This window comes from Triticum urartu, chromosome 7A (assembly GCF_056163025.1).
Source record: "Triticum urartu cultivar PI428250 chromosome 7A, HENAU_Tu73, whole genome shotgun sequence".
In the NCBI taxonomy this organism is placed as follows: Eukaryota; Viridiplantae; Streptophyta; class Magnoliopsida; order Poales; family Poaceae; genus Triticum; species Triticum urartu.
Window position 1 is genome coordinate 73,545,345 of NC_141879.1, and position 12,382 is coordinate 73,557,726.

General features: G+C 42.0%; 1 protein-coding gene across 1 annotated transcript; it reads right to left on the reverse strand.

The window, feature by feature from the left end:
* Positions 1-11,373: 11,373 nt before the first annotated feature.
* LOC147957917 (B3 domain-containing protein Os03g0212300-like) lies at positions 11,374-11,940 on the reverse strand. The gene is made up of 3 exons (XM_087537813.1): positions 11,863-11,940; positions 11,517-11,773; positions 11,374-11,398 (listed from the first exon to the last, which is right to left on the reverse strand). Exons 1-3 carry the CDS (start codon positions 11,923-11,925, stop codon positions 11,374-11,376), a joined length of 345 nt encoding a protein of 114 aa, XP_087393939.1. The 5' UTR covers positions 11,926-11,940.
* Positions 11,941-12,382: the final 442 nt, after the last annotated feature.

The following is a 12,382-nucleotide window of genomic DNA, read 5'->3' on the forward strand; positions in this document are numbered from 1 at the left end:
AATTAGTCAGAGGCCGAGAAATTTTTGAGAAGTCCTTAATGAACCTCCTATAAAATCTGGCGTGAACAAGGAAACTTCTTATACCTTTGATATCCTTGGGACATGGCATCTTTTCAATAGCATCAACCTTGGCTTTATCAACTTCAATACCTCTTTCAGAAACTTTGTGCCCCAAGACAATACCTTCATTTACCATAAAGTGGCACTTTTCCCAATTCAAGACAAGATTAGTTTCTTCACATCTCTGCAAAACTCAATCAAGATTGCTCAAGCAATCATCAAAAGAGGAACCATAGACGGAAAAGTCGTCCATGAAAACCTCACAAATCTTTTCACAAAAGTCAGAGAATATAGCCATCATGCATCTTTGAAAGGTAGCAGGTGCATTATATAAACCAAAAGGCATACGTCTATAAGCAAAAGTACCAAAAGGGCAAGTAAAAGTAGTCTTTGATTGATCTTTAGCCGACACAGGTATTTGAGAGAAACCAGAATAACCATCTAAGAAGCAATAATGTGTATGTTTGCATAATCTTTCTAGCATTTGATAAATAAAAGGTAAGGGGTAATGATCTTTCTTAGTAGCCTTATTTAATTTGCGGAAATCAATTACCATCCTATAACCTGTAATAATTCTTTGTGGGATCAATTCATCCTTATCATTATTAACAACAGTAATACCTCCCTTCTTAGGGACACAATGGACAGGACTTACCCACTAACTATTAGCAACGGGATAAATTATACCTACCTCCAGAAGCTTTAATATTTCTTTTCTTACCACTTTTTTCATTTTAGGATTTAGACGTCGTTGAGGATCACGAACTGGTTTGGCATCTGCTTTCAAATTTATTTTATGTTGACATAGAGTGGGACTAATGCCCTTAAGATCATCAAGAGTATATCCAATTGCAGCACGATGCTTCTTCAGAGTTTTCAATAATCTTTCTTCTTCATGCTCTGAAAGGTTAGCACTAATAATAACAAGATATATCTTCTTTTCCTCAATATAAGAATATTTAAGATTATCAGGGAATGGTTTAAGCTCAAACACGGGATCACCCTTGGGTGGAGGAGGATCCCCTAAAATTTCAACAGGCAAATTGTGTTGCAGAATAGGTTCCTGTTTAAAGAATAATTCATCTATTTCCCTTCTTTCATTCATGAACATATCATTTTCATGGTCTAGCAAATAGTGTTCTAAAGGATCACTAGAAGGTACGGCAATAGAAGCAAGACCAATAATTTCATCCTTACTAGGCAATTCTTTCTCACGATGTTTTTTACTAAATTTAGAGAAATTAAACTCATAAATCATATCATCCAAGCCAATAGTAACAACATTCTTTTCACAATCTATCCTAGCATTAACAGTGTTCAAGAAGGGTCTACCAAATATAATGGGACAAAAGCTATCTTGTGGGGAACTGAGAACAAGAAAATCAGCGGGATATTTGGTTTTCCCACACAAGACTTCAACATCTCTAACAATTCCCACTGGTGAAATAGTATCTCTATTGGCAAGTTTAATTGTGACATCAATTTCTTCTAACTCAGCAGGTGCAATTTCATGCTTGATTTCTTTATACAAGTCATAAGGTATAACACTAGCACTAGCACCCATATCACATAAGCCATGGTAACAATGATCTCCTATTTTAACAGAAATAACAGGCATGCCTACCACAGGTCTATGTTTATCTTTAGCACAAGGTTTAGTAATTCTAGAAGTTTCACCGTTGAACTGAATAACATGCCCATCAATATTATCAGACAAGAGATCTTGAACAATAGCAATATTAGGTTCTACTTTAACTTGCTCAGGAGGTATATAAGTTCTAATATTGCTTTTACGAACAACAGTTGAAGCTTTAGCATGATCCTTTATTCTAACAGGGAAAGGTGGTTTCTCAACATAAGAAGAAGGAACAATAGGATCATTATAAGTGACAGTCTTTTCTTCAACTTTAATGGGTGCAGCTACTTTTTCTTCTATGGGAGGATAAACCACTTCTCCTTGGGGAGATCAACATAAGTAGCAAAAGATTCACACAAAGAAGCTACTATCTCAGAGTCAAGTCCATATTTAGTGCTAAACTTACGGAAAATATCGGTATCCATAAAACATTTAACACAATCAAACTTAGGTGTCATACCTGACTCCTTACCTTCGTCGAGGTCCCAATCTTCAGAGTTGAATTTAATTCTATCCAATAAGTTCCATTTGAATTCAATAGTCTTCATCATAAAAGAGCCAGCACAAGAAGTATCGAGAATTGTGCGATTGTTTTCAGAAAGCTGAGCATACAAATTTTGAATAATTGTTTCGCTTGAAAACCCATGATTGGGGCATAGGATAATACTTTTGATGAAATTCCAATTTCAATCTTTCATAGTTCCATGACCTCGTATCATCACATAGCCTATACCATGTCAGTGCGCCTCCCTTCAAAGATAAAGGGCAACATCATCGGGTATACCTGCAAGCTTAAATAATCCACAAACTTCATCCACATATATTAAGTGCTCATCAGGATGTTTTGTTCCATCTCCTGTAAAAGGATTAGCTAGCAGTTTTTCCATCATACCCGAAGGAAATTCAAAAGGAGTTTCATTTTCAATAGGTTCAGTAGGTTGAGGAGCAACTCTTTGCTCTACTGGACGGGGTGAAGATACCCCGAACAAGCACTACAAGAAATATGTCAACTTATGACCACCACTACTGGTCACTGAATGGTCATAATTTTCCTTTTGTGACCTTTTTGTGGCCAAAAACAGTTGGTCAAAAGCTGGCCGTCATAAACTAGAATTAACGACCTTTCTTCTGAAATGGTCGTAGACATTTATGACCAAAAAAAAGGTCATAGATTTAACGAACAATTATTTTGGTCGCTAGCAATCCGCCCACACCACGTCAGATCCACCATGGCAAGATGACGTGGCAGAATTACGACCAAATGAAAAGGTCGTAAAATAGAATCAGCCCGGTCCGTTTCGGCCGTCTACATGGGCCAAGCCCAATAATTCAGCCCATTTAATTTTTTTTCTCTCTTTGTTTTTCTCATCTGCATGGGCCTGGCCCAATAATTTGGCCTTTTATTTTATGGGAATGGAGCCTTTTTCTGAATACTTTTTTTTAAAGTCCACTATTGTTTTGGGCCACAACCTTTTTAGTCTAGTTCTAATTTGGGCCTTGGCCTTTTTATTTTCTTGGATCCAGCCTTTTACGAACTTTTTTTACAGTCAACTCTTTCTTTAGGCCCAAGCCTTTTTAGTCAAATTCTTGTTTGGGCCTCGGCCTTTTTGCAGTCCAACTCAATTTAGAGCCCAATTAATCCAAACAATATTCTGTGATCCAAACAAAACTCAAATAATTCAGAAAATGCATAACTACACTGGTCACAAGTTCACTGGTTCCAAAATGAGCCAACACAACTTCACTGGTTCAACAACAAGTGCTCCCAGGTTCACAAGTGCTCTCAGGTTCACAAGATCCCAGGTTCACAAGTGCTCCCAGGTTCACTTGCAAGTGCAAAATGCAACAAACTGCATAAGTTCACGACCTACTACGACATAACTGCCTTCAAACTATGACAAACTGCATCGGATCATAGGTTCAAAGACAAACTGCACATCCATCAAACTACCTTAGCTCCAAAGAGAGCCATCAAGTGGGCTAACTTCTCTTCCTGCTCTTGAGACTTCTTGCGTAGCAGCTCAAGTTCCTTGTCGCGTGCAGCTTTAGATTCTTCCGCCTTCATCTTGATTACCGCCAATTCTTCTTGCATCACTTCAGCTTGAAGTTCGGACCTCTCCAGCTTCTGCTCAAGGTCACGAACATGAGCAGCCACTTCAGCAGTTGCTTTGCCGGACTTGTTCCTAGATGACTGGAGCCCAACATTCCTGAGGAATGTGCTTTGCTTGACTTCGGTCTTGAGCACTTCTTCGACAATTTCAACAGCAGACTTTGGCTCTTCACCTTCTGGTACTGGCGTGTCCTTCATTTTTTCCATCTCAAGCTAGCATATGGAGGAAAATGATAGGCATTAGTGGGAGAACTATTTCACATTTTGCAAACCAAACCAAGCAAGAGAAACCAAACCAACACACAAAATCTATACATTATTTTACTCAAACTCAAACAGAAGAAGATGATGACTAGTAACTTGACAGCATTATTTGACTAGTAACTTATGTGACCTGGAGACATGCAATTGGAACAATATGATCGCTTCATTAAGCCTAGAATGGTGGTTCTATATAAGATGGCTTCCCGATTGAGCCGATCATCAAACTAACATTCAGATCAAATTTCATCATATCATAAAAAATGCAACAAATAGCTACAGCAAGTTCTGATATCTTTGTTGAACTATCAAACAGCATCAAAACATGGAACATAGCGTGTGTTCTTGACTGGCTCTGAATCAAACAACATCAAATCATCAAAGCATCAAACAGAACCAAAGCTGGCTGTGAATCAAACATGGCATGGACAAAGCATGGAGTGACTTACTATAGCAGTCTTGACTGGCTCCGAAAACCCGTGCTTCTTGCTGTTGTGGGTGGCCTTAAACAAGTCAATCATAGACAGCTCCTCACCCTTACGCTCTTGTTTCTGAAATGTTTTTCAACAAAAATCAAAAAGTTATTCAGCAAGAATCAGAAATGGCATTCAATGAGGATCAAATGGTAAGGTCTCTAGAGAAAAGTTCTCACAGTGGCAAAAATGTGTGCTGTGTAGTGCCTGGAACCAGTTCTCTGAATGTACACGACTTTTTCTCGATTCATCTTGTTCGACACACAGGTTCCCTACAAAAAAGCATACTGTCAGCATGATCTAGCACTAGCATATCATGTGCAGAACATAAAGCATCAAACAAAGCAGAGACAAACCTTGTGTCTTGGGGTAGAACACATCTCCACCAGAGCTTGCCATTCAGCATCCGTCAGATCTGGGACCGGAGACTTAATGCTGACTTTGTTTGCGGCTACGGTATCAAAATACTTCTTCTTGATCTGATGGCGTCTGTTCTTTGAATGTTTCTGCAGAATATCTTTGCACGCGGTCTTGATGGTCTCCGATTCCGTGTTCATCTCAAAATTTGCCTACGAAGACAGCAAACAAGGTAGGAACAATATTAGTGATCATGCATAGGAGTAACAGAAAATAGATAGCACATTAACTATGAAACAAGTAGCTTACAACAACTTTCCCAATGTAGTTCTCCAATAGACTAGCATTTTTTTGTATAGCTTGAAGTGAGGAAGAACCGGAAGATGGCTTCTTGCGAGGAGTCCACACTCAGAAGCAAGCTTTGCTGCCTGCAGAGGCTTCTCTGGACGCTTCATCCCTTCGGCAATTTGGATAGACACCTTGCTACCAAGCGACTTGTTGATCCTCTCTAGCCCTTTGCCCTTTCTAAGTCTAGTCTTGGTAGTCATTGCATCTGAAAATGAAATTGAACTCATAAATTATAATAGAAATCGACAAATGTAGGAATCGACAAAAGCATACATGATCATTCCATTTGGAAAATGCACTAGTAAAAGATAGCATTGCAAAGGTCAACTTGCCTGATTGAAGCATAATCTGCTGTTCTTCTTCATTGATGACAGCATTCCTGTCAATAGAAGGTGCAACAGGGCTGAGGTCTGTGTGGACAGTGCCTGCTTCATCAATGCAGATGGTTCCTCCTTCATCTAGGCAAGTAGTGCCACTTCCATCCATGCTGAGAGTGGTTCCTTCATCCATGTGCAGCAACTCATCACCCATTTGCACCGAGGTCTCAGAGTCCATGCGCAGTAGACGTTCCTGATGGTCTGTCGCAGTCGCCATCTTTGCTTTTTGCCTTGTGACTCTATCAAGGGCAGGTTCATCAGGTTCCAGGATCCTCTTTTTTTGTCCTGGAGCTGGGGCCATCACCCTTCCTGGAGGCATTGCAGCAGATGTTTCTGAGCTCTTCTTCTTCTTGCTGACTGTCTTCTTAACACCAGGCCTCTTCATCCTAGATTCCTTCAGTGCCTCGTATAAACAGCACGGAAAAAAGCATTAGATCACAAGAGAAATATGTGAGCACAAGGAATAACATAGCATAAAAGAACCCAACCCTCCAAGCAAGACAGAGTTTGCACCTTAACAGTCTTGTTCACTACAACATCATCCACTTCTTCTCCATCATTAGGACTGTACTCTGGGTCATCATTGATAACTCCACTACCTTCTTGAACCTCATCACTTCTACCTTCTTGTACACCATTTGTTTTCCTAATCATCGACGCTATTGCACCGATGCCAAGGGACTGGAACATCTGATTGTTCCTCATGATATTTCTAGCCCTAACCTTCTCGTACTTGGTGAGAGGTTCTTCTTTGCATGATAAAGGAAACGTAACTATTAGCTGAATGTTTGGAATGCATGGACAGGCAGCCAAACATATCTTATGAAATTTTATTATCATTTAATCCTAGTTATTCAGGTAAGGAAGACTAACAGCACACAGGCACAATTAAGCCAGCTTATTCAGATTGCAGCAATACATTTCACTTAGCATATTAAGACACATATTTTATGAAACTGACAGTATAACCACAAGGAGCAAGTTGCATACCAACGGTTGGCCTCATGCTTGACCTTGTCATCCTTGCCATGGATGATCTTGAGGTGGTGCTTGCAAAATATAATAAACAACAATCAGATACAACAGGGATAAAGTAAAATGATGCACTTGTATCAATAAAGGAAAACATTTGGACCATCATGCACATACAGTGATGTAGTGTTATTAATTAAGCAAACATGTAAGTGCAGCAAACAAGCATGCATGTACACTGGAAATATATTTACACTAAACAAGCAAGCAAAGTGCTAATGATAGAAACAAGCCAATGGAGGAAATTGAAGAGAAGCAAGCAAGTACTATTGATACAAACCCTAATTAATAAGCAAGCAAGTAGCTTCTTCTCCATGTGCTACTGATACAAGCAAGTACTGCTGATGGAAACCCTAATTAAGCATGTATGCTAGCAAGCAACATGTATGTTAGCAAGCAAGCAACATGAACTAGTGAATTGGTGTCATGTACACATGTCTGACAGCAAGCTAGATGAGTATATCATGAGGACCTTCAAAACAACTAGATGTTGCCACTGGTAAAGCATGAAACAACAGTACTTGCAGAAGTACATAAGCAGATGAAAAAATTATTCTCAACTAATATTATGCTGCCTCTACACACCAAAAATGGCTACAAACTAGAAGACACACAAGTTAAGACATTTCGACAATTAGAATCAACCTTCATGTATTATATTAAAACTAGTATATATTAAAACTAGTCATACTGCCTTGACACACCAGGAATTCCAATACCACAATAAGTACTAAGCATTCTCGTGTTCACTGGAAAGAAGAACACAAGCTTCATGCACATATCATGAAAGAAGAACACTGCTACAAACCCCAGTAGTGCTACTGATAGCAAAGTGCTACAAGCAATCAAGTACATGTTCATACTAACCCTAGTTGCAAGCAAGCAAAGTGCATAAGTGCTACTAATACCAGCAAGCAAGCATGGAAAGTGCTACTGATAGAAACAAGCATAGTGCTACTGATAGTAACAAGCAAGCAAGGAAGGAAATTGAAGGGCAACAAGCAAGCAAGTACTGTTGATACAAACAAGCAAGCAAGTAGCTTCTTTTCCAAGTGTTACTTATACAAGCAAGTAGTGCTGTTGGAAACCCTAATTCACCATCTATGTTAGCACATACTGATACAAGCACATACTGATACAAGCACCATGAACCAGACATCATCCACTTCCTCATCCCCTAAAATCATCCACTTCCTCATCCATCCCCATCCCCTAAAATCATGCACTTCCTCTCCAACATGAACCCTAAACCATGAAGCGGATCGAATGAACCACCAGGAGGTCCTAACCCTAACCCCATGAACCCCATGAACCCTAACCCTGACCCCATGAACCCTAACCCTAACCCCATGAACATCAGGAGATCCAGGAGATCCTAACCCATGAGGGGGATCGACTAGAGGGGAGATGGATCCACCAGAGGAGGGGAGATGGATCAAGGGGAGAAGTACCTAGGGGGAGATGATGTTGATGATGCAGCGGTGGTCGTCGTCGACCGCGTCGTCGTCGATGTAGCCACCGTCGTCATCGATGTAGTCGATGTAGCCGATGTGGCCGCCGTCGTCGATGTAGTCGATGTAGCCGCCGTCGTCGTCGATGCAGTCGATGTAGCCGTCGTCGTCGTCGAAGTAGTTGATGCGGCGATGTAGGGCAGCGCGACGCGGTGGGGCAGCGCGGCGGGGCGGCGGGGAGCGGGGGAGGGAGCGGGGCGGCGGGGCGGGGTGGCGCGGAGCAGGGGCGCGGAGCGGGGCGGCGCGTCCGGGGCGGCGCTAGGGTTGCGGAATGGGGAATGGGGAGGGGAAATTCTGGGAAGGGAGGGGAGGGGATCCCGCGTGTTAGTGGGAGAGGGAGTGGTGGGCCCCGCCTGGTAGTGGGAGAGGGAGTGGAGGGAGTGGAGGGAAATTTTGGGAGAGGGAAATTTTGGTGGAGGGAAAATTTTGGTGTGGGAGGGAAATTCTTTTGGGCTTGGGGTAGAAAAAATAGGGTTTTTTTGGAAATTTTGTAGAAATCATGGTTAAAATCATACCGAGTAGCTCAAGAAAATGCCGGTATCGCAAGTTTAGTATTTTTGCTAGTTGGTAGGCCACATTTGATGATGTGACGCGGAGGTCTCCCATTTTTTTTGATTTTTTTGAATTTTTTACGGTGTTTTCAAAAACCGGCGGATTTCGTCGCGGCGGCCGTCTGTGGCTAGGGTTTGAGCCGTGCAAATTTGTTGTCGATTCTGTGATGAAATGCCTACCTGTGAAGGTAAAAAGCATTTTTAGTGAAAATAACGGGCAAGCTATGGAGGACCCACAGTTCAAATTCCAGCCGGTTCCAGCTGAATCGGCCGAAGGTGGTCTGAATTACCGGGAGTAGCTACGAGGGTCGGAAGTGCATGCTTTTTGGTGACCGTCCGTAAAATAGGGTCTACTTTGAGATAGACATGGAATGGCGCCGTTTGGGGTGACCCTCCTTGTAGCCGCTTCATGAAAAATGCATGTCTTTAGCATTCAAGAAATGAAAAACGTTTTTTTGTTAAACAAGTTGGAACCTCGCTTTGGCAACATTGTTATCCATCACAAGACAGAGGCATGCGCCAAATTTGGTCATATTATCAGAAACTATTCAACATATGCGGCCATATCATTACTAGTTTGGCTTGAAAGCCATGAATCTTCGTTCATGGTAGGTCGTTTTTGAGAAGACTTTTTCAAGAAAACGCCGGTATTGCAAGTTTAGTATTTTTGCTAGTTGGTAGGCCACATTTGATGATGTGACGTGGAGGTCTCCCATTTTTTGATTTTTTTTTTAATTTTTTACGGTGTTTTCAAAAACCGGCCGATTTCATCACGGCGGCCGTCTGTGGCTAGGGTTTGAGCCGTGCAAATCTGTTGTCGATTCGGTGATGAAATGCCTACCTGTGAAGGTAAAAATAATTTTTAGTGAAAATAACGGGCAAGCTATGGAGGACCCGCAGTTCAAATTCCAGCCGGTTCCATCTGAATCGGCCGAAGGTGGTCTGAATTGCCGGGAGTAGCTAAGAGGGTCGGAAGTGCATGCTTTTTGGTGACCGTCTGTAAAATAGGGTCTACTTTGAGATAGACATGGAATGGCGCCGTTTGGGGTGACCCTCCATGTAGCCGCTTCACGAAAAATGCATGTCTTTAGCATTCAAAAAATGAAAAACGGTTTTTTTTGTTAAACAAGTTGGAACCTCGCTTTGGCAACATTGTTTGCCATCACAAGACGGAGGCATGCGCCAAATTTGGGCATATTATCAGAAACTATTCAACATATGCGGCCATATCATTACTAGTTTGACTTGAAAGCCATGAATCTTCGTTCATGGTAGGTCGTTTTTGAGAACACTTTTTCAAGAAAACGCCGGTATTGCAAGTTTAGTATTTTTGCTAGTTGGTAGGCCACATTTGATGATGTGACGCAGAGGTCTCCCATTTTTTTGAATTTTTTTAATTTTTTACGGTGTTTTCAGAAAACGGCCGATTTCGTCGCGGCGGCTGTCTATGGCTAGGGTTTGAGCCGTGCAAATCTGTTGTCGATTCTGTGATGAAATGCCTACCTGTGAAGGTAAAAAACATTTTTAGTGAAAATAACGGGCAAGCTATGGAGGACGCGCAGTTCAAATTCCAGCCGGTTCCAGTTGAATCGGCCGAAGCTGGTCTGAATTGCCGGGTGTAGCTACGAGGGTTGGAAATGCATGATTTTTGGCGACCGTCCATAAAATAGGGTCTACATTGAGATAGACATGGAATGGCGCCGTTTGGGGTGACCCTCCTTGTAGCCGCTTCACGAAAAACGCATGTCTTTAGCATTCAAAAAATGAAAAACGGTTTTTTTGTTAAACAAGTTGGAACCTCGCTTTGGCAACATTGTTTGCCATCACAATACGGAGGCATGCGCCAAATTTGGGCATATTATCAGAAACTATTCAACATATGCGGCCATATCATTACTAGTTTGGCTTGAAAGCCATGAATCTTCGTTCATGGTAGGTCGTTTTTGAGAACACTTTTTCAAGAAAACGCCGGTATTGCAAGTTTAGTATTTTTGCTAGTTTGTAGGCCACATTTGATGATGTGATGCGGAGGTCTCCCATTTTTTTGATTTTTTTTGAATTTTTTACGGTGTTTTCAAAAACCGGCGAATTTCGTCACGGCGGTCGTCCGTGGCTAGGGTTAGAGTCATGTTTTTAGCATTCAAAAAATGAAACTTATATTGTTTCATACATGAGCATGCACAAAAACCCATAATTTTATCTTTCAACCATGAGCATGCATAAAAAATTTCAATTCCCATCAATTACCAAACTGAATATTCATTGTTAAGAAATTGACATGTTTAGATGACACTGTCATACAGCATCCATGAGCATGCACAAAATTAAACCTGACATACTTAACATTGACATGTTCAGATTACACTAACAAGCTTAAACCTAACATGCTTAACATTGCCACTTCATTTTCTTAACATCTTCACTCCTTCTTCTCCTTCATCAACCTGATGCGCTCAGAGTGGCGAATCCCGACGCGGATGTACTCCTCTACAACAATTGGCATGGTCCTGTCGCCAAGCTGTGGGATTGCAGGCGCCGCCACCATCGTGAGGTCGTCGTCCGCCACCACCATAGCAAGGTCGTCGTCCGCCACCACCATAGCATGGTCGTCGTCAGCGAGAATAGGCTGCTCCTCGTCATCCCCGCTCTGCTCCTCGTCATCCCCGCTGCTGCTCCCATTGCTTGGCCAAATGCAACAAAGTGTGAACATGGTGTTGTCGTCGTGCAGGTAGAGGAAGCCAAAATGACAGGAAGAAGAGAGGCAGAGAGCTTACTGGCATCGTCGTCGTGCTGGTAGTACATGCGGCACATGGTGTTGTCAAACATCTTCACGGTGAACATGGCGTTGCCATCGTAGTGGAAGACAAGGAAGTACCCGAGCTGTAGCTCATGGGCGCGGGCGAAATGCTCCCAGCCGGGCCCTAGGTACATGTGGCCTTCACCATCGAACACCACCGACATGTCCCACAGCCTGCGAAGCCCGCTGCCGGCCTCCCGCAGCTTCACTTTGTGGGGCTCACGGCCGGCGAGCATCTTCGCAAACTTGTCAGGCAGCCTCTGCAGCGAGGGTCAAGCAGTGGTTAATTGTGGCAATCAAGCACTAGACAGCAGAGTGATGATAAAGAAATGAGTGATGATAAATATACCTGCCTACTGCAAGATTTCTCAATTACGATCTCGAAGAACTCGAAACCTTCCAAGCCAGCCATCTCACTTCTCTGAAAAGCAGCATTGTAAATTAAACAACAGGACTGGACAGAAATAGGAAACAAGCACTTCAAAACAGTAGAATAATTACTACATGTGTTTGCCAGGGCCTCAATTTGGAATACTACTATAAATGGCAATGGCGTCAATTTGCTCCTACTCTATCTTGGCAAAGGGGCAATGAGTAGAAGAAGAACATCAACTTCAACAGCACCCATCAGTTACGTTCAGTTAATTACACAGCAACAGCAACAGGATTGCTGTATGCATGCCATGTTAATTGTTGTCAGTAGTCTGGCAACAGTAACATCATGTTCACCATAGAATTCAATAGCAACAGAATTCAGTTAATTCAGTTAATTAACCACAGAATTCAACAGCAACAGAATTTAGATTCAACCACACTAGATCCAACAGAATTTAGATTCAACAGTGTTGGTTCTACCACACTATCCACCA